The 23,278-nt window shown below is 37.3% G+C and overlaps 2 protein-coding genes across 4 annotated transcripts in view; one reads left to right on the top strand and one right to left on the bottom strand.

The window, feature by feature from the left end:
• LOC140152489 (eukaryotic translation initiation factor 2D-like) overlaps window positions 1-438 on the bottom strand; it is a 33,459-nt gene extending 33,021 nt beyond the window's left edge. Inside the window, exon 1 of the mRNA XM_072174864.1 lies at window positions 305-438. The gene's annotated coding sequence lies outside the window, so the exon portion shown is untranslated. The remainder of the gene's footprint in view (window positions 1-304) is intronic.
• A 247-nt stretch (window positions 439-685) lies between these two features.
• The window catches only part of LOC140152284 (nipped-B-like protein A), a 51,800-nt gene continuing 29,207 nt past the window's right edge, over window positions 686-23,278 (top strand). Inside the window, exons 1-20 of one of the 3 annotated variants that reach the window (XM_072174679.1) lie at window positions 686-919; window positions 4,953-5,036; window positions 5,477-5,645; window positions 6,518-6,633; window positions 7,909-8,130; window positions 8,964-9,131; window positions 9,520-9,641; window positions 10,260-11,082; window positions 11,566-11,802; window positions 12,511-12,597; window positions 13,034-13,126; window positions 13,805-13,920; window positions 14,474-14,560; window positions 16,313-16,544; window positions 17,127-17,281; window positions 17,637-17,717; window positions 18,001-18,101; window positions 18,639-18,786; window positions 19,006-19,088; window positions 19,500-19,746. In XM_072174679.1, the coding sequence (XP_072030780.1) occupies window positions 4,973-5,036; window positions 5,477-5,645; window positions 6,518-6,633; window positions 7,909-8,130; window positions 8,964-9,131; window positions 9,520-9,641; window positions 10,260-11,082; window positions 11,566-11,802; window positions 12,511-12,597; window positions 13,034-13,126; window positions 13,805-13,920; window positions 14,474-14,560; window positions 16,313-16,544; window positions 17,127-17,281; window positions 17,637-17,717; window positions 18,001-18,101; window positions 18,639-18,786; window positions 19,006-19,088; window positions 19,500-19,746 (3,351 nt within the window). In that variant the 5' untranslated portion in view covers window positions 686-919; window positions 4,953-4,972. Of the gene's footprint in view, window positions 920-4,952; window positions 5,037-5,476; window positions 5,646-6,517; window positions 6,634-7,908; window positions 8,131-8,963; window positions 9,141-9,519; window positions 9,642-10,259; window positions 11,083-11,565; window positions 11,803-12,510; window positions 12,598-13,033; window positions 13,127-13,804; window positions 13,921-14,473; window positions 14,561-16,312; window positions 16,545-17,126; window positions 17,282-17,636; window positions 17,718-18,000; window positions 18,102-18,638; window positions 18,787-19,005; window positions 19,089-19,499; window positions 19,747-23,278 lie in introns of all 3 variants that reach the window. The other 2 variants (XM_072174617.1, XM_072174744.1) reach the window with 2 other exon arrangements.

Below are 23,278 nucleotides of genomic sequence, written 5' to 3'. Positions count from 1 at the left end.
CTTGATATGTCTAGCACTAATTTCTGTGTGACATCACTACTATAAGCTTTAAAATGAATGGCATTAGAAATGATTAAAGGTGCTTGCTTATTACAAATAAGTCATTTTTTACTATAATATGAAACAACACCACCCTATTGAGAACACCAGTTCACGACGCACGGCCAGTTTTGATTTCAAGGACAAGGTTGTCGAATTCATCAGGCTTTATTTATCAGCAAGTTTTCAGTAGTCTTCAGTGCGGCGTTTCACTTAATTTACAAGCTTGATTGAGTGCAATTCGATTACTATTGCTAAAACATACCTTTTTCAACACTCGGTAATTATTTGCAGCTTTATATCTTCAGCATATGTTGACTTTCATTAACTTAATGTCAATCCCTGCATTCACGTCGTTCCATACATGCAGAATTTTGACCCCGATACCATCGCTTACACAGACTTTTGCAACTACGATTGTGTAAAAGAGACTATTATTTTTTCGTGCAATTTTTTTCAAAGAAATTGAAGGACAGCGCCATATTGGATATCAGTCCGCAACAATATTAATTAAAATAGTAACCATATTTGCAGATATACCACATTCTGCACATAGTAATATGTATTAATTTTAGGATAATAAGATTAAGGTTGCAACGGAGGAGTTCAACTAGTGATATTTTATGTCCAGCAGATTGAATTTGGATTGAATTCAACGCGTAATCTTTTGTCTGTAGTGTCGAATTACATGTCAATCACTTCGTAATCAGGTTCTGACTATGTTTTGGCGCGACCTGCTGTAAGATGTAGGGAAATTTTGTTTTGCAGTAGATGTCTAAATTTTCTAAAATTATCCATATTACCGATGTTATCTTTGGTGTTTTATATCCCTTGTACATGAAGTTATAAAACATTTGGTGAAACCCGTCACAGGAAAAAGGTAATTGTACTTCCTCGTCTTATTTATTAATTCATGATCTGTATTTTTGTAGTGCAATATTATTGTAAATGTTTGCCTACCGCGCGATCGGTTTATGAGTTTTATTTAGGCCTAAGCCTTCTAAGTAATTGTCTAAGTATAGTTAAATATAAGCGTATTGAAGTAGTCGGTATGTTATGAAACTATGAAAGGTATAAATTTGTGTTTTAACTCGCAAGAGATTTTGCATTTTTTGGTAAATTGCCAAAGTGAAATCAAATGAAAAAAATTCACACGCATGCCAGGCATGGGAGACTGGACTGAAGTAAGCTTATAATTACTACATGACTAAATCATGTAAATACTATTCATGTATTGGAAGCTACATGTAGACATAAACCTGAAATTGATACTGAAAAGTTGAAAAGGAATATTACTACAGTAAAAATTTCATGTGAATGAATTAAACCATGAAACAAAAATGAACAGACAGCTGCAAACCTGAGTGAAACGGTGTGTCGACGTCGACGATTCAGGTACCATGCGTCATGTGCGTACTGTAGGCCTATGCAGTGCAGTTGATTGACTCTTAATATCTTTTTTCGGTCGATCAGTATTATCTGATTATTCTGTTTTAAATCGAAATTTGATTGAAAGTTATTTTGAGTCATGTGAGTGGTGTCTGTTGAGTAAACATTTTTTAGGTTGCCTATTTTGAACAAAATTTTGTTGATGTGCAATTTTGTTGTAACATTTTTGATGTGCTCGCATTCGAAGAGTGCTTTATGCTTTGCTACAATGTATTGTTTTTGCTGAAGTGTATTTTTTTAGCAACATTTTTTATTCAATCGCCTGTCGTGATCGGCTGTTTTACTTCTGAACTTCCATTGCTTTACACGGTGTCATGCTTCAGCGAATCCGACTAGATGGTCTCTACATGTAGCCTAGAATGTGAAGCTATCGGTGGTGCTTGCGAATTCTTGGCTAGACTTCTCGAGCAACTCGAGAACTCTAGCTTAGAATTTGCACATGGTCACATTCGATGCTAGAGTATTCTGTTAATGTTGAAATTTGGATGGAAGCTATTTCGATGAGTCAACAGTATCTTTTGACTTTTGAGTAAAATTTGCATAATTTGAACCGTCTAAAAATTTTGTTGAAGTGCAATTTTAGCAACATTTTTGATGCGATCGCCCATCGTGATCGGCTGTGTTTACCTCTGAACTTCCATTGCTTTTACACAGTGCCACTGCCATGCTTCAGCGAATCCGACTAGATTTTGAATGCAATGGTCTCTAGCCTCGAATGTGAAGCTATGGATGGTTAATTTATAACTGAATTAACAAATTTTGAGAAAGTTTGGACAATATACATGGTTGGCGTTATCATCAATTCATGATTATGTCATGTAGGTGATGTGATCCATTCTAGGTAAAACCAGTGGTGGGTGGCACCATGAATTTTTTTCTGGGGGCATGGGGGAAGTGAATTTCAGGGGCAACAGCAAAATCAAATTTGCGCAAAACATGAAAATTTTTGGAATTTTAGGTTTTTACTGGGGAGCAAGAGTTCTGACTGGAGGTGGAGGGCATTTTCCCTTCATCCTCCTCCCCCCCCCCACCACTACTGGTAAAACTGCATCTGTGACTGACTGTTTAAACTGTTAACTTGTGCCCAAGGCATTATCCAGAGGGGTGTCCAGGTCAGGCTTCCTGTTAGTGTGCTTCATTGCGTCCAGACGCGCATTTTACCAATTTGGACGCCAAGTTTCAGATGGCCTGTCGTATTTTGCGTCCATCTCACAAGCATGTGGACGCAGACAAAACTTCGAAACTTAATCATTTATTGATGATAAAATTAAGAAATTTCCATTCTTTTATATTTCTAAAATAATAAAAGCCCCAAAATTCAACCAACCTGCTAAGAATTGAAGTAAATTCTGCAATATTTGTAAATGCAACGTCAGGAAATCTTGCACTTTTTGCATGCTTTCCGTAACGTGGGTTTGATGGGGAAATCCCCCCACTTGATGAAATTTGCTTTGTTTACTGGTGTGTCGGACTGACGACGTGCGGATAATGTTTATTTAATTATTTATTACAACCTAACAATATTCAGAAATTTAATGTTTTAAGTTTATTTTCTCATCAATAATCTGCCTTTCCTTTATTAATATTATTGTTACGATGAATATAAGCAATTTTAAAGACAAAATCAAAATGATAACTTTTTATTTATTTATTGTGGCAGCACGTGATTTAGAAGTTTTAGCATCAACCACACGTTAATCTTAAGAAGTGCGAAACTACGAAAATGTGTTACAAATCGGCAGAGTTTGTGCATGTTTTTGCAATTGTTTCTGACCACGTTTCGGACCAAAACTGACACAGAAATGAGAAAATTTATAGCAACTGGAGATGGAATATCATGGAAAATGCATCTTTATTTTATTTGAACGATCGATGTTTGACGAGGTGTAGACAGCGGGGATACGTGTAGCAACAAGGGATTGCCGGCCGTTCTGATCATGGCATGCCACAGCGCATTTCCCGGTATGATTGATCATGAATTTCAGCAGGGTTCTAGCTAGCGGCGCCAGGGGGGAGTCTGAGGGGTGATGTGCCCCCCCTCAGATGTTAGAGATTTTTGAAAAATGACCCTCAAATGACGCTATTTGGTGCATCAAAATACATCAATCACCGCAAATGTTCTCTCACAGCCGCCGGGCAATATTTACAAGTGTTGCAACTTACAATAATATGTTCAGTCAATGTGAATAAAAATCACTGTCAGAATTAATAATTATCGGGGTTATCATTCTTAAAAATCCTGTAAATTTGTCAAAACTTACACTCAAAATCGCCATTTAGTTCCACTTTCCAAATCCCGCCATTTCGTCATTTTTCTCTCATTTTTATTTTGTTTGGGGAAACAACGTACATTCTAAAAATGTCAATATCCCGGGGTCAATACGTGCGCGCTTGCAACATGGTTTAGTTAACCTTTTACAAAATCATTATTGTAAGCTTAACATGACCCAATATTTTGCCGCGAGCATGTGTTGCCATGGGGGAGGCTAGAGGCTACGCTATCCCATAATTTCAATCCAGGCTCCTAACAATACGAGCTAGATTGTTGTATTTTGAATGAAATAAAGATTGATTGATAGACGTTCTCAAAGCTTCGTGATGGGATGGAGGTTTTATGATGTGATGGCTACAAATGCGTAACAGGTCACTGGTCAGGTTAAATAAATAAAAATAAATAAAATAGGGGATTCCCTGCTACGCCATTTCACATCCGGGCTCGTAACAATGCGAGCTATACTTTCAATCGCAATCAGCGGCTGATTTGTACGAAGAAAATGAGAAATATCTGTCTGATTTCTTTAATTATTTGTTTAAGATTTGCAAAATGGTGCAAAACTTCGACTTTGTAAGTTGAAATACGATCGAATTGGTACATTTTCAGCCTAATTTAAGTTCATGTTGCATAAAATTTGTGCTGGGCGGCACACCCAATTTGAACAATCAAGCCGGGCGGAAAATTGCTGTACCGCCGGCGCCGCCCACTGTGGCTAGAATGCTGAATTCCAGATGGACGCATAAATATTTGTCTGCAACCTTGTCGGCAAACTTGCGTCCATATGGACGCACATTTTTTAAGCCTTAACGGGAAGCCTGGTCCAGGTGTCATTTGGACGCCCTGTTTTCAATTTGGACACCCTAAAATTCTGATTTTTATAATGGAGTGAATAGGAAGTGGACACCCTGATTTTGTAGAATAAGGTCTATTTGACCATTTTGGACACCCTAAAGACACCCCTCTGTCTAATGCCTTGCTTGTGCCCATCTTGGCTTTGAACCAGGTGCTGTCTGACAAACGTTTGAAGCCAATTCATATGGGAGAATTAAATGTAACAACATAATTAGTACTGTATGTTAATTTAATAAGTTGTTCATTTAGGAGGCAGACAAAGCAATAAACACATCAATTGTTTCCTTGTTTTGCAAACAATCCTTTACACTGGTTGATTTGTTTTTACATTGTACAGGTGCTGAATCACAGTGCAAGATGAACGGGGAAGTGCCAAGTGTGCCCATCACCACACTTGCTGGAATTTCAAGTTTGACAGATTGTAAGATTGTATTTTTGTTATTTATTATTATTGTTATTATTAATATTTACTGATGGGCTTATAACCAGGTACAATCTTTCAAAATGTTTAGCTGAATGGGTTGTGATTTATTTTACTAAATTGTATGTACTGCTGTCAGGCCATAGGTCACTGGTTTATTCAACACTTCAAATATTTTTGGAATTGACCATATTGCCAAAATAAAAGATATACGGTATCTTTTTTTTCACCAGTAGATCAAAACCAATGCATATTATTTAGAAACATCCACACATGCACATATACAATGTAGGCCTAAGTGCATCCAAAATTTCAAGAATTTAAACAATGCCATGCAGTCTTTAAATATTATTCCAAATTATTGTTATTTCTATTTTCTTATATTAAACTTAATAAAATATTATTGTTTTCATTTGTTTTATCATCTCTCCCCTTTCCAGTATTAACGGAGTTGCCCCTACCTTCACCACTACCAAGTACGGTGAACAACAAAGGTCTGTTGTTTAGTCCCCGTGTTGCCGAAGAAGCAAAACGTCTTTTAGGTGGACAAGATGAAAACCTGATTCCACAGCTTTTACAGGCCTTGAGCCAAACCAACACTGATAGCATGTAAGTGAAATCACAAGCTCTCAAATTTATAAATTGCAATGTGTATTAAGTTCTGGTTAAAGTTATTTAAGTCTTACCAATTTAGGATAGATAATAATTAAGGACAGGGAAAATGCGCAATGCGCAAAAAAACCCAGAAAATTGCGCATTTTGGGTACAATCACGCATTTAAGTCAGAATGCGAATTTAAGATTTGCCCAAAATAACCATTTTTCCAGTACGGTACTCATTTTCCAAAAACCTGAAGTTTTCACAAAAATCAAAGAATCCATAATGATCTGCAACGCAATCCATGTTAAAAAAAAGTACAAAAAATAGGCTGTCGCAAAAATTTGTAAAAAAATATCTAGAAGAAAAACAGTAATTGTTTTTTAATATTGCATGAACTTTTTGGGGAGAAAAATCACTTATTTTGGTAAACAAAGGCGCACATTTTACTCCCCCCCAAAAAAAAGAATTCTTCTGGGATCAAAAACTTGGCCCACTATTGAACTTTTAACTTTACAAGTGTATGGTTAGTCAGGTTCCAAAATCATATCTAACTAAATTGTAAGTTAAATATATGCATAGTAGCAATTCAAAACATTACTTTTGAGAGAAAAGTCTTGGTCATCATTACTCACCAACCACATCATATTTGCTTGTGAAAACCGACTCATATGAAGACTAATACCACAATATATAGCATACAGGGACTCAGCCTTCAAGGAGAGCTGTTTACAATAGAATGTAAGGAGAGCAGTAGAGAGCGATTGCTCTCGTTCTCCTCAAAAGGCAGTCCCTGAGCATAACATTTACATACCGGTAACATAAAACTGTAGCACCTTAAACATAAATTGTTTACCATCTTTATTTGTTCTTGATTTTGATAGTGAACTGAAGGACAAATCAAGTAGCAATGAAATTGAAGGAGACGTCCCGGCTCTGCTACAAGCCATTTTGGCCAGAAACCCCAACATCTTCAAACGAAAGGTGGAGCAAATGGGAGGTATGTGTAACCTATTCAATATCAACAATTAAGGGAAGGGGTATGAATGTTTGGACAGTATTTATTGTGGGACATTAGAGCACATCAGACATATCGAATTGCATTCTGAATACGAAGAATGGCCTTCTGATATCAAATAATTTTGATTTTTTGAAATTCGCAATGTGATACACATTTTATGGCAAATCATTAAAAATTGGTATTTTGATATTTAACAGTACTCAAGTAAACTTTATAAATCTGATGATTTCTACCTAAAGTGTATGTATGGGATGAAAAACCGACGATCAATTGAAAATTTTGACCTTTCAGATTGAAGATATGGATTTTTTTCCCAAAACACCAAAAAAAATTACATCTTTTGGGGAAAAAATCCATATCTTCAATATGAAAGGTCAAAATTTTCAATTGATCGTCGGCTTTTCCTCCCAGCTACATACACTTTAAGACTATATCATCTTCGAGGACTGTTATATCTCCAAAATGTAAAAAATATCAAATTTTAATAATTTGTCATAAAATTTGTATTATATCGTGAATTTCATAAAATGAAAATTATTTGATATCAGAAAGACATTCTTCAGATTCAGAATGCAATTATAGGTCTGATGTGCTCTCATGTCCCACAAAAAATGCTGTCGAAACGCTCAAAACGCTCATTCCAGTTCCCTTAATATTATGAAAGATATTTTATATACTGTAGCCAGTCCAGGATTATATGTTATTCAGGCCTAGAAATAAGCCAGAATTTCTGAGGGCCATGTGGGCCCTGGATCTTAAATGTTTGAGTGCCCTCACAAATTTTTGTGGGCCCTAATTTGGGCCATTGGTTTTAACACTATGAACCCCACAAAAAAGTAAATTTTTTGCGGGCCATTTGGGCCCACCGGATGTGTCTTTTGCGGGCCCTCACTGATTTTCGGGGGCCCTTGGGCCCTCCTTATTTCGAGGCCTGATGTTATTTTAAATAACCTTTTACAATATCTCACTCAGGTTTGGCAATTTTTTTTATTTGAAAAAAAATTGATTTATTTGATTTAAATCAGATTTTATTTATACCAAGAACTGCTATACCCTATAATAAAATCAAAATAGACCAGTGGAATTGCTAGTATTAAATCATGATTTATTTAAATCAATTGATTTAAATTGTGCCAACCCGATCTCACTTTTTATAATTGTCAGAAACTTTGAACTGTATGACAATCATGCCTCAAAAGCAGGTGATCAAAAACAACATATTTTCTATATCACACTTTGTTTTTATTTAATCAGGTGTATCCCCACGTCAACCTATGGCACCTTCACCTTACTACCAGCAGTCGCCAGATACCACTGGCCCACAGCAGAGCCCCGGTTATCCCCATGGTCCTGCATCCATCCAGAGTAATTCCTCCCCAGCCGCATTCACACCGGGGAGTCCTGCTCAACAACTTCTGCAAAACAGCTCATCGATGTTCCCTCAGAATTACACTGCGCCAAGCCTAGGTGGACAAGGTAAGTTACTGCATTAAATATTTTATTATTTCTGTGGTCCGGGTACGCGCTGGTGATTGGCGATCGCGTAGAAGTGACAAGGTTGCGTACTACGCGCCGCGCCGACAACCAATGGGTCAACCGTATTGTTGTCAAGAGCGTTGATCAGCCAATCAGCATGATTGTTTATCTTTTCTGTGTTTACGCTCGGCGCACAGCTCAGACCACGGAAGTAATAAAAATTAACTTGCGTTGTTGAAGTGCTGTAATGTACAAGTTAAAATTTATTAAACATTTTTACTAATTTTGAACTGCTGTGCTTAGCTTGTTTTTGTTTTGTTTTTTGAGCTTTCTTATTGTTGTATAAAGTAGAATTGTATAAAAAGTCTTTTTTAAGAGCATTTTGTAATTTTCTCGGTAGCTTTTTGGGTATAAAATAACAGTTCCCAGGGGTTGGGTTTTGAAAATAACAGGTGTACTACAAATCACACTTCTGGAAATGTTAAGGCGGGCTTGTTATAAGGAAATGTTCAAATAGGTAGGATTTTTAAAACAATAAAACCTGGAATAAAAGATGTATAACACAATAAGTGACGATGCTAGTTCTAAAAGGCGCATTGTGTGCATTTCCAGATAAATGCCAAAGAAGGTTGTTACATCCATGTAGTTTCAATGCAAGGAGGTGGTTTTGTCCTTGCAGTTTCAATGTTCTACCACATAATTTCACTCTGAAACTTGCACAGAGGTAGAGGGTGTAGGTAACCTTGCAGCAGAAACTGTCATTTTCATGATTTTGTGACATAACCCCCTGTAGCATCCTCAATTTGTATTGACACTTCATTCTTAATGGACAGGTTCCCCTATGGCAGCCAATGTAAATGGCTATACAGGGCATCAGTTCTCACCAGCAGCCGCTGCAGCAGGGAGCCCAACAACACCACCTACACTGGGATCACCGCCTGCGCCACCACAAACAAGAAGTGCAGCAGCACCACCGGGACAGCCGCAACAACCCCCAAATGGTACTGCAAGTATGTATCATAGATTTTTTTTCTGGTACTGTCAATGATACTGACCCTTGAACATGTTTTTAACAAAACGGCCAAAAGGTTACATAGGAGGTTTTGCTTTAAACATGTTCAGGGGCCAATGACACATAGGATGGTTTCCTGCCCATTGTCTCTGCTGGGGAAAAAATCAAATTTAAAATAATACTTTAATGTTTAGTAGAATTTTATTATTAGTTTTATTTTGAGATATCGCTCGCCAAAACTAATCTGAGGCATTCAGATTGTGTAAATGAAAATAAGTCATGTTCAATATTTTTTTCATGCATGATTTCATCCATATCTTAAAAAGTAATGTCATATCACTTGAACCTGTACTCAGACTTTATGCCTTGCTTTTCAGGTGGTCCTCCTCACTCGTCTGTCATCACACACACAAATAGTGGTCAAGCCCCTGCACAGCCTGTAGAGCCAGTGAAACGAGGCCGAGGAAGGCCCAGAAAGGCATCCTCAAGTGGCAAAACGGTAAGTGACAAGGTGTGCTGTGGGTCAAGAGTTCAAAAGAATTGCTTTTTCACAAAGTTTGAATAAGTGTCTATACATCTTAAACTTGGAACAGTTTAGTTTCAACAAAAAGTTGTAAAAAATTGGCAAATTATTGTAGGCTCTCCTAAATAGTGGTCAAACCCCTTCATAGCCCATGAAACCTGTGAAATAAGGCTGAAGAAGACATGAAACTCATCTATAAATGGTTAAACGGTAAGCCACAAGTTACCGTATTCGTTCCAATAAGCGCCCACCCCCAATAAGCGCCCACCCAGGGTATTTTCAATTTGCTAAAGGTTACCATTAATGTTGGAAGTAACTGATAGACGTTGATTCAGTGAGATAGCTGGAGGATTTGAAGTTCTGTGTAAAGTTGCAATACATTTACTGCATCAGAAAAGCTACTAGAACGTCTCAGGACCCTTTTATAACATAGGTAAATTTGTCTCTAATAAACGGCCCTTACGAAAAAAGCGCTCACCCAAATTGACTTTGTAAAGCGCCCTGGGCGCTTATTGGAATGAATACGGTAGTTTATTGAGTGCTGTGCAAGGTAAATTATGTTTCTAACCCAAGTTTCTATATTGTTGTCCACAGCCTGAACATAGCAATTCTACAGCAATGAACCAGCAGCAGCCATCTGGCAGTACAACTCCAATACAGCAACATGACAGCACAACTCCACAACACGATGTATTTGACATGGAGTCGGATTCTTCAGCTGCCGACACAGGCACCAAAAAAGATCGTCTGCGTAGGAAGAAGAAATCCAAGCACAAGGACGCTGAACGCTCTAAAGTGCGATATGATATTGTTACATCTCCTACTTCACAACAAGGATCAACAAAGATCTTGTTGAAGATGAAGTTGTCTCGGTCACCTGTGAAGGGTCCCGAGCCTGGCAAAGAGCCTGAAAAAACAGGTGCTCCTCAACCTGAAACGAGGGAGGACAATTTGTTGAGGCCACCTGAAGATAGCTTGATGGCACCACCTGAAGATAGTTTGTTGGCACCACCTGAAGACAGTTTGCTAGCACCACCTGAAGGTGCTGGTGGTGATGCATCTAATCAGGACAAACCTGAAATATCTGGACAACCTGAACTTCAGAAGGATGAGAGTAAAAAGCCACCAGAACCTAATCAAGAGGAAACAAGAAAGGTGGACAAAATTGTTATTTCACCTTCTCACGGTGACAGTAGTAAACTTGAATCTCGAAGAGTCGAAAGAGAAAGGACTAGTAGTAGGAGAGGGAGTGATAGAAGTGAAAGAGAAAGGACTAGAAATGATTCTGAAAGGAGTCATCATAGGCATGATAGGGATAAGGAAAGGGAAAGGCCAGAACCAGTGTTAACGGAACAGGAAAAACGGGAGAAGAAGGAAATCGGCAAGAGGTTGGCATCGATTGAGGCAACAAGAAGAGGTGAGTGAAAAAATGGGGAAGAGATCTGAAATTTGAGTTTGTAGATGCTGCTGCTGCTGTTTGTTGTTTCAGGGCTAGAATTTCATCGAGAATCTGTGAATCAATTCTCGCAATGATTCTTGTACGGTAAAGAATTGTGTGTGGATTTAACTTGCTTCTAGTAAACTTTTTGTTTACACAGCAAAGATTTGTGGGAATCAATAATTCTTGTAAGCAATTGATTCTCTCACTGTGCATTGAAATTCTACCTGTGCTTGAAGAGATGTATGGACTTGAAATGTTGGTATAATTCTGTAATATTTTTCACACTTTATATTATGAACTGCAATGCATTATTATTATAACACATGGTATTAAGGATATTCTGGAATTATGCTGATCTACAGTATTTTTATCTTGCCAATACACAATTTTATCAACAGCTCATTACTTGAGAATGAATGTCAAGTCTAGTTGAACTTGCAATGTTTTTGTTTTCTACAGAATTAAAAATGAAGCTAGACGCAGTGAATGCTTTGCCTCCAGAAATCGACCTCCCTGGTTCCCCTACTTCCCCTTCAGCTGGTCGCTCTCTAAGGACGCGGAAACGTACACGATCAGAAGCAAATGAAGTTACTGAAGAGCCAGCAGAATCATCACCTAAACCTCCTGAAGAGCCAGCACAGATCTTTGTGAATATGGAAGCGGATAATGAGGGGAATGAAAAAGAAGACACTGAAGGTAAAAATGTTGCACCCTGTATGTAGATATAAGTGAATATCGAGTGGTGGGCTCCAGTGCTAAAATTGCAGCTGAGTGGTTGGCTCTGCTGCCCACCACCATCCATTGTAGCTACAACCCTGGTCGATGCTGCTTCGATGCTTGAAATTAATGTACTATCAACTAATTAATCAGGATTAACCCTAACTGGCCTGAGTACTACAAAATACTACAAGCAACTTCACTGCGCATGTGAGCATCCCACGGTATGTGATGACGCAATTGCCTCAAGTGATATATAGGCACGTAAGTCACGTGGCTAAGTGTCTGCAACTTAGTGCTTGGCATGCGAGGAGTCTCGGGTTCGAATCCCACCCAGAGCAAACAACTTCTTGTTTGTTTTCTCTTTTTATTCCTCCCTTTCCGTTCAAGTCGCCAAAAAGCCCTTCGGGCATTAGGGTTAATTGTTAATTTTTATTGGTCAATATCACTACATGAACAGATTCATATGTAATCACAATTAACAATAGTCAATTAATTGATTTTATAAGTAATAAGGATCGACCAAGCATCGATAGTCGATCGAAAGATCAAACCACTTTGGTCCTAACACCTAAAGCTGGTACAATGATGATTGTACTCATAATGTGAACCAAAATGCTGCAAGTGCATACCATTGAATGATTGTTTAATTTATCCTGATTAACATTTTTCCCCCTTTCTCCACAGCACCTAGCAAGAGATTTAAGGCTGACAAGCCTGCAAAGAAACCTGTTGAAGAGGAAGAAGAACCAGAATTTCAAGAAGTAGATGAAGGTATTTAAAAAAGCTTAGACTTAGATGGGAAATGATAACAGGACTCCTAAATGTTTAAAACAAAAATTGACTGCTGGAATCTGTATTTTTTGTTATTCTATCTTTTAGGTTTATTGTGAAGTGATTTGACCAAAATAATGATAACATGCACAATTGTGCATATTTGTTCATTGAAGAGAATGTTTGAAAATAAAGAGATGATTGCATTGTGTTTTAAATCATGCTGATTTAACAGCAGTTATGTACTACCTTCCAATTAGAGTAAATATCTAAAATATTTACCACCAACACCTAGAACTAAATCTTTTGGGTAGATGTCACTAGAAAGTAGACAATTATTGTAGATTTAAGATCATGACTAAATGAATATAAGATTTTTTTTAAATAAAATTATTATGTTCGTTCAGAAACTTATCTCATTTTGTTTTCTCTACAGAATTAATGGATTCTCCTACATTTAAGAGATTCAACACAGCCATTGAGACAGTGTTTGAGAACTCTGAAGAAATGGATATGAGCGTTGAACCAGGTATGGATTCGCTGAACTTATAAATAAGCTGGCAAACTATTGTACTTTTCGCACTCAGCCCTCCAATAGAGGGCGTCAGCGTGACGTCATATGCCGCCATCTTGTGGGTACATGCTGTGATGGTCGTTAGATCTCCAGGCGTGAACAGCAAAATCACCACGTTGATACGCGATAACAGGTGCGCCCTGTGCGAAGTATCGGGCGCATGAACACACAGATCATTTGTACCCACAAGATGGCGAAATGCTGACGGCCTCTGTTATGTAAATAATGCATAACATACATAATTAACACATAACACAAATACAGGAACAGGCTTTTCCTGTATAGAAAAACAGCACTCACTACTTAGGTGGTTGATTTTAAGAAAGTAGGTATGGCTTCCATCAGAAACTGGGCAGTAGGAACTCTGTATACTTGGTTTCACCTTGTTTGGTAGTGATGTCTGTGACTTTTTGCAGTTGTGCCACAAGCAAATGTGTACACACTCAACAGGAATAAATTATTGTAGATGATTCTTAACTGGGACCAGCGAAATATGCACATATATCACTACCAAACTCATCAAGTTGTCATACAAAGATCAGTTGTAATGAAAGTTTTCTGCTATGTTCCATTTCTTATCCCTATGTAAAACTTGTGTTAATTACTTACATTTATAAATTGATTTATTTTCAGTTAATGATGATGAAGAGGAAGAGCAACTGGATCCAGACTTACTAGTTGGTAAATCTTTACTCTCAGAGCTGGTCAGTGAATCCGCCAAATTGAAATCTATGGGAGTTATGAACAAAGTAAGTTTTATTTATTTATTTTATTTATAACATTCGGCCGAAGCCAGGCTAATCCCAATAGTGCTCAGAGGCTACTAAATTCAAGGGATGCCATCCGGATATGACGGGACAGGGATATGGAAAGAAGTCCGATTTTAGATGCAGGAGGAAAACCGGAGCACCCGGAGAAAAACTTGCGAGGACGAGCATGGATCGACAACCAAACTCACATGTGGCGTCGCGGGGAATTGAACCCCGGCCACAGCGGTGAGAAGCGAGTGAGAAGACCACTACACTAACCCGCCCTCCCAAATGAAAACTTCTTTTTGACCAATAGGCAGGTAGTTCTCACATGTGGCGTTAAATGACCATTAAATCCGATTAACAATGCAGAATTGTGTTTATAATTTGAAGAATCATCTTTGCATTCAACTTATTTGGCACAGTACCTCTTACTTGGACTTGGAGGAACGTCTTGAAAAGAATTTACGCCATAAACTTATACCATATATTGATGCAGCCAGTCAATCATTACGGTTCATTATAATTAAATGTTTATTTTTGTTTCTTTCAGATGCCACATGACCGACTTGTACGCCTCCTGAACATATTAGAAAGAAACATTAGGGACGGTACCAAAATTAATCCAAACATGCAGAATGTAAGTTGGTATTATAGAAAAATTATTGTATTTGTGTACATAGTGGAACATTCAACTACGCTTCAATGGATTGGTACTCCGTGACTAATCATGCTAATACACGAGCGTACAACGCTACTCTACGCGTCCATATTAGTGAGGTTATCTGAGTACAACAGCTTACTATGCACAGCGACGCAAAGAGTATTTTCCACGATGTACATGAATTAAATAATTTTTCTATAGTATGATGAATGATCCTAGAGTCCATTTGCCTTCCTCCAGTCAGTGATGTCAGTACTTAGTTGCAATTACTTCTCACATGTACAGATGGTCTTTGATCATCTCTTTGATTGTGCGTCTAATCAGTTCTTTGAGTCGATGCTTGCAATTTTATACTGCACCCACTGGAGCAGGCATTGGCATCACTGCTTATATGAAACCATTATTAACCGCTTGTTAAATGGATGTACGTGGATGTTGCGGTCAATAGTTCGTTTCCATGACCAGGCATAGTTAATTTTGATGAAATTCTCTCAAATACAGGGCATAGTTAAAACAATGCCCCCACTTTTAACCAATCGGATGACAGGAATCTATCTATATATGGTCGCATGTCATGAATTGGTCATCTTTTGTGTAACATACTGTAAAATGAGGAACATATCACCAATTGTGATTCACTTCAACACAACTTTTAATAAATGCATTTTAGACCATTATAAGTATATATTTCTGGAAAGCTTATATTACAAGGATGCCAAATCAAGAAAATATAACATCATAATACAGGGTGGGTAAGAAATATACAGGGTGGAACATCAACAAAATTAGCATCTTTCTTGTCACAGTGAACCCCATATTTTTCTTTTCTGAAAGCTATGTAGCTCAAAATAAATATGGATTCAGAAAGACATTTCATGGGCCCATCAAACAAATTAGGAAGAAAGAGTTTGGTATTCCTTGTGTTAAACATACAGGGTGGTCAAAATTGTAAAATAATTTTACAATTTTTATGACATTTATCAATCAAAACTTTTTTCTCCATTTCTGGCACTAAAACTAATAGCATAATTGAATTCCTCATCAAATTTCCTTAAAAATATGTGTACTTTTGAATAAGCAGGATGATTCAGGCCAAAGATAGGCCATTTAGAAATGTCAGAGCATTACGTGTACACTTTGTACAGTAACATATAGGAAAAACTGTCTTAATTAGCATTTAATTAGGCAATTAATTAGTTACATCTTTTGTTACAGTTGGTCTACTATGAGGTAGATCTACAATCCAGGATGATATATGTGCAATTTGTGGGTCATGCTAGTTGTACTTTTTAAGATACAAAGGTTTGAAGTTTGCCATATTTTCACAATTTTGTGTACAACCCTATGGGGCTCCCCTGCCTGCTCCCCATTGACACATCTTACATATTGAAGTATAAATCTCAAAGTAGTTGTCCAATTGACTTGGGGTTTTTGTATTTGATAAAGAACATAATTATCTACAAAATGACACCAAACTTTCCACAATAGGTACTATACTTTTAGAATAAACCAAACTTGAAGTGTGAAGAAAGCATTTTCATGTTACGGCTCCCCATTTTTGGGTGACCTATTTGTGACATGCGACCATATGAGGTATATAACAATGATTATTCTTTGCTAGAAACCTTCCAAAATTAGTATCTGTGGATAGCAACTTTTTACATCGCTATCAATTCATTTTCAAGATTTCTAAGGGTTCAGCTTGTTGACCTTTTTTTATCACAACAGGAGGAAGACACTGTAAAGGAGCAGCGCCTTTGGCGAGAAGTTACCCTGGAGAGAGTCACACGTTCTGTTGATGCAGCATTGACAGCGGTTTATGTCATGACATCGGAAAACATGCCTAAAGAAGTATTTATTGAGGATGTCATTGACAGAATAGCTCAGCTTACAAAGTACCAGTTGACCAACACCATATATCCAGAGTTTGATCCCGTTTGGGTGACACCAGACGAAAAGAGTAAGTGTTTCAGATATTATGATGGTGTTTAAGCAAGCTATCAAATCCCTATCTGCATAAATACCCAGTGATTTCCCTGTATTTGAAAAGTATTAAGCAATTTTATGAAACATTACTGAGCGAGCAATTAAAGTAAGCAAAGGCTTATATAATTAGCACGGTTTGCACTCCAGGGTCATGCAGTTAATATGTTAAGAAAAACTATGGTATGGAAATTCCAAACATCTTGATTGTAAAGTCAATTTATATTTGAATTTTGCAGGAAAATGTATTCAAATGATTACCCATATTGTTTGCATTGGGTCATTGGTTCTAGAGGTAGCTTGGAGTTCCTTGATAGTAGTATTAAGCTGTTCTGCAACCTCTCTATAATTTGTTTCCCCTCGTGTTTGATAGTGAGGTATATGCGTAGTTCGCTGGTCGCAGTATTAGAACGTGTGTACTCCCCACAAAGCGTATAGCTTAGCAGTATACGCATAAGTACAAGGGCGGTTTGTCGGCATGCTTGCGTCGCAGCGCTTAAAAACATGATTTTATTTTCCCTGCTTTTGAGTTAATTAAATGTACTGTTTATCTTTTCAGATTTGTATGCTGGTAGTATGAAGATGAGGCGTGCCCGAGCACAGGGTTCTAAGGAGAAGGTTGTATTATCACTGTACAACAAGATGTGCGAGTTGGTGTCAAATTTGTCTCACTTGCTGAATATTCAAGTCTTAACAGATTCAACAGTTCTTTTGGTAAGATGTGTTTTTGTTGTTTTTCTCACTAAGCAACTGAAAGTACAAAGTTTCAAACTGGCTCAGGTGACTTGCATACCATAATCCAAGTTTGACAGTAAGGCTGTCGAAGAATATTTGTTTGATTAGGGTTCAGCGACTGACCTTGGCTCAGGATACCTGACCCAAATTTTTGAGACCTCTGGGAGCAAAGCATGCATATTTTCACAGTGGGTGTTTTCTATGTCTTTGGCGTTGCATCATTTATCACACAAAAATCCCTAAAATATTTTGCCAACCAACCTATCCCCGTATTGCATGTCTCAGGCATATGTTGTGACTTATTAACTTACTTTATTTCTGATTTTCTTTTCAGGTTTCGTCGATTGGAACAGCTCCCTTCTTTGTAGAAAACATCAGTGAAATGCAGCTTAGTGCAATGAAACTCATTTGTACAGTAAGTGATCAAAACAGACTTGCAAAACAAACTCCCTGAGTTTAATACATTTAGCCACGGACAATAAAGTTCTTGAACAGAGGAGTTTCAAGCTAATTCAATTTTCATGAGAACAGAAAAAGACACCGCATGGCCTCAATTTAGTATCATCACGCTACCACATACCAGTGTAGCACCTTATCGATTGAGCTAATTGGACTGAGTGTGTAGCCTTTACAGGGATGACATATCCTACAAGTGTTTCTGGAATCTTAAATGTATCCAACATCTTTCTTTTTTACAGGTTTTCTCACGCTACGAGAAGCATCGGCAACTAGTCTTAGAAGATATCTTTGCATCACTGGCAAGACTGCCATCTAGCAAAAAGAATCTGAGGAATTTCAGGTAAATTGGATAGTAAAAATATTTGTTTAACAAATATAAATCTGAATTCAAACCAACAGAATTAAAATACAGATACATCAAAACGTGGTAAGAAATATCCAAAGTACTATAATTTTGGCAAGGTTCTGGTGCTGGTTATACCATAACCCTGTTTACACCGTACACCTTGAAATGGGTTCTGATAGGCTAATTGAATCATGTTATCATCAAATTGGTTGGTTCGCCAAGCAAGCCGCATAGCAAGGTGTTCTTTTTATGTGATATCAGGAAGGGAAGTCTAACACTACTGAATGACCTTGCCGAATACTATTTAGAGATGTCACTTGAGCTCAATGGCTTAGTCTGTGGGATTAAGATTCCATAGTTCTTTCATTAGCATCAATGTATAGTTGTATACATACTGTGGAAACACTTTTATTTTGTTAATCAGTTTACCATTTCCCTATAGCATATAATAACAAGTCATGGTTTGTATTAGGAAGAAGGAACCCCCTTTCAAATAATATTAACAATGCATTGTTTGTTTAAACCCACCAGGCTTAATACGGGTGAATACATTCAGATGGTGACGGCGTTAGTGTTACAGCTGATTCAGTGTGTGGTCGTACTCCCAGCAGATGCAGATGAAGTTCACAAAGATGCATATGATGAGGAGGAACTTGAAGATGAAAATAAAGATAAACCGGTAAGAAAATAGACCAAGATTGGATTTATTATAGAAAGAAAAGAAGCTCACACCTGTTAGTAACAAAGATAAACATGGATGATATGCGTAAGTGTGAAAAAAAAATGTAATCTGTGCAGTATGTCATAAAGTTGTTTGATGTCTTTCTTGCATAAGCATTTGGCTTTCAAGGTTTTAGCTATGTAATTAAATTAATTTGTACTTTTTTGCACATTTCAGGCTGACAAGGATGTTATCATCACCAATGCCTATGAAACGGCAGTAAGAACGGGCCAGAATTTCTTATCAGTCTTTTTGAAGAAGTGAGTATTAAATATTGGTGTGTTTTATTTAATGCTGCTCATCAGTGTTCAACTTGATTCTGATATTTGTAAAAAATAAGGTTTATTTATGGTTAAGTGTTTGTCAGTTTTCCAGGGATTGCATTTTGATTGTAAATACGCTAAACAGCTCTCCTTGAAGGCTCCAGAAGAGCAAAGTCCAAAAGACAGTCCCTGGTTTACAAGCTGCTAGTCTCCAGTATGTTATTTCATTGACTTTGCAGACTTTTCAAATTACCTAGAATCAACTGAAATTAATGTTTTTGGCCGATTCCTGCAACTGGTGCACGTAATACCCTGTTTTCCCCAGTTTTTCAGGATTTTACTACAAGATATGTCCCGTGTTCATAATTTGTCAATTCTTAACAATTTTATTTTCCTAATTTCCTGCAGGTGTGTGAGCAAAGAAGAAGAAGACTACCGACCACTCTTTGAGAATTTCATCCAGGATCTCCTGACGTCGGTGAACAAGCCCGAGTGGCCAGCAGCTGAACTTCTCCTCAGCTTGCTGGGTCGTTTGCTGGTAGGCATTGTCGGTGGCTTAGAGCTCTTCAGGTCTCAATCACAAGCTCTGCAAGGGCCCTCTAAAGCTGCAGCGACCAGTAGGCGGTCGACTGGGGCGGTGTTTCGCGCCACCATCGTATGTTCACATCTCTTTCATTCAGCTTTGTTGTAGTCATACACAAAATCCATCCCAGTTTTGTTGATTTTTTTTTTTTTTTCACAAGTCACTTGTAATCCTTTGTGATAAATTGTGTGATCCGCTACTTTGAAATAAAAAAAGAAAAAAAAAAAAAGGTTCATCCACCATGTTGATCTTCCAAAGGTGCAAGTTCAGTACTCAAGACACAATTATTTAGGAGCCTTGCATTTTTTAGTATTCAGTATATTTCTTGATTTTCCTTCATCCATGGTTGCAAAATTGAGCACAAATTTGATGACAACCCTTGGCCACATTTTTCATGTATAATATTTTTTGTTTAATTTCCCTGAACACATCACAATAAATAATGGTAGCTATTTGAACTAACCCGCACCATTGCCTTTTCCCTGTTGGAGCATATCACCATAGTTGCACCAGCACCAACATATTGTGTGCTTATAGCCAAATGTATTCATATCTTGTTGCCTTTCTCTTTAAGAGACTGGCCTTGTTGACTGGAGAGCCCCATGTCCAGCATTCGAAATAAGCCCTATCGCTGTGCAATTTGCACCCCAAAATTAGCCTGTTGCAATACAACTTTAAAAGTGTGGTGCAAAAATTTGATACCACAATGTACTGACTGTCCGTGTTGATTGTATAAGACTGCACTTCAAATTGCTTTGCGTCAGATTAAATTGTACCAGAACTTTCAAAATGGGGTGCAAAAGCGCACCCCAAGATATAAAAAAATAATTTGAAGACTGCCCATGTTACTCCCACCCGCCCCCTTGTGAATCTGAAAATGGTTCCAAATACCATAGAAAGAGAGGCATTTTGCTGATGAGCATACCTCTGGCAATACCTTCATGTCCAACATTGCTAGACTTAAAGTATAACAAAATTAATGATTAGGGCCCTGGCCCAACAATTACAAACAAATCGCTATTTTGGTTCCCCATTCCTACACAAAATCATGTTTTTGAATCTCAGCTCTTGTCCTTATCAAGCGAATCCTTCAAAATATGTTGATGATACTGAACTTTGCCCATTTGGAAGCAAGACTTAAAAATCCCACCACTAGTACAGCCAGCTGATAATTAAATTACATTTGTTGATGGGTATATAATGTATTGTGCTATGAATGTGTTTTTTTTATATTACGCATGAGCACCCACAATATATATGCTATGCATGTAAATTTTTGCTTTGTAAATATTTTGGTTCAAGCTTTTGCATGCTTTCTCAATTTGATCTCTTTGTATATATTGATTTTCTCCCAAATTCATCATCACAAATCAAACACTTCTCTTGTTGGGATGATCATGGGGCAGGCTATTCCATTTAAAATCCCCACTACCCCTGTGGAAGATTTTGGAAATATCTGTCACAGGTGGAGTATGAATTTCAAGTGGAATGAGCACATTAGCAGCTCAATTTTGAAACTCTCTTCCTCAGGGGAAGATTCAGATTGAATCTTTCTCATAGGGTGTATGAAATTCAAATGGAGCTAGCTGCCTAATGTGCTCATTTCATACTCCTCCTGTGGCAGATATTTCCAAAATCTTCCACAGGGGTAGTGGGTTTTAAATGGAATAGCCAATTCAACTGCTTGGGAGTACAAAAGGCAGCTCTTGGTGCCATAGATGGGGGTATTTTTGGTTTGTTTTTCCTTCACATCAAATTTCATAGAATTTGTTCAAATACAATAAGTTCCATAATTAATCGTAGCAATATTCTAATAGGACTAATAAAACTTGTATGTTTGGCCATTTTATCAAGTAGTTAGAAAGTTCATGCTGCTTAAGTCACTTACATAATAAATCTCTGCTTAATTAGGCCAATGTAATTCATATTTATGAAGATGAGTCTTGGCTGATTGAATCGGACCATTTTTAATCTGTGTATTATTGGCTTGTTAACAGAATTGCATCATATATCTTGCCATCTGTAAATTTACAGGCTAACCAACACAAGCACTGGTGTCAAGTGCCAAAGATTTATGAATGACTCTAAACACAACCCTGTTTTGGCTACAACAGGTGTAGTCAATATGTCAACAAAAGTTTGAATGACACTTTCTGGCTTTATTTAACTTGATTGATATCTTATGCATGATATAATTTTGTTAGATAAAGATCATAGAATTTATGATTTATAAAATGATAAAAAATTACAGAATTTTGACTCTTGAATGGTGGGGACCAAAACACGACATGCAAAGTGTCATATTTTCATCATTGCACATAACTTTGTATTAAAATTTGATCAACAGATTTTGCTCGTTGAATAGGTTAACCTGATAGATAAAATGTAACTACATCACAATGTTCTTGCTTGTCTAATCAAAATTTGAACAAACATCGTACAAAATTTCAATTATTGCCCAATCAATATCGCTGGAAACTATGGTGGCTGTCAAATTAATATCTAATGCTTAATATTTCAAAAATCAAATTGATGTATGACTATAGAAACTGTTTGAGATGTGTACATATATATGCACTAACACCCTGTGTTTTGTTTGCTTTTATATATTCAGCATTGTAGTTCTGGCATGCCTGTATTGCTGTTGTCAGTCTGTATTTTGGGATTGTCTGGGAACCATTACAGCAACAGAATTTATGGAAGCAAATATATGACACGGATCGAGAGGAATGAGTTTAATGTTGCTAATATTGATTTTGACTTGTCTGCTTTAAGTAGCAAAATCTCTTATAACTTTGTAACCAGAAGTCCAAACAGAGGTGTAAGTCTTCCGGAAATTCCCGAATTCGAAATGTGGCCAAAATAAAAAAAATCCGAAATGTAAAAAAAATTTGTGAGGGGGTGATGCCTTCAGCCAATTCCCGGACAAGCCCGTGCACTTCGGAAATTTGGCGAGGTGCTCACCTTTGGCTCGCATGTTTTTCAGGGAGTGGATCGTTACCTCACTTACACCTCTGTCCAAAGTTAGACTCGTTCATCTTCATTGTGTCGCATAGTGAGTAAACTGTTGCACACCACTGCAAAAAAGGGATGTCCTGACAGTGGTTCAATGTCTTGACTCCGATTGGATGTAATTGCAACATATCTGAGAAATGTAAAACAAGATATGTAAACAGGTAAAAGAAGGCTTTACCTAGTAGTGACTGACAACTGCAAACTGCACAGCGTATGTAAGCATTCACTAGCATTGTTAGTGTATTGTCTTTCATGCCATTTCCATGTTGGTGTTGATTTTATATAGTGACATAAGATACGGTAATGCAATTCACTTGGTTTGACTCGCTGTCTATATTATACAACTTGATGATATTTGCTATCCATGAAGCATGAATTGTAACACAACTTAAGACTGTATTTGTGTTAATCACTCTGTTATATACTACCACTTTCAACATCTCTTACTTTCCCTTTCTACCCTTTCAAAATCATATATTGCTTCCAGAGTAATGCAGCTAGGACATTTGAATTTGATCATAATTTATTAAAAAAAATTGTTCTAAATATTTATACGAGAGCTAAATATTTATATCAGAACCCTTGGCTC

This window comes from Amphiura filiformis, chromosome 1, assembly GCF_039555335.1.
Source record: "Amphiura filiformis chromosome 1, Afil_fr2py, whole genome shotgun sequence".
In the NCBI taxonomy this organism is placed as follows: Eukaryota; Metazoa; Echinodermata; class Ophiuroidea; order Amphilepidida; family Amphiuridae; genus Amphiura; species Amphiura filiformis.
Note: the sequence above shows the minus strand (reverse complement) of the source record. Positions and strands in the feature narration are given on the sequence as shown.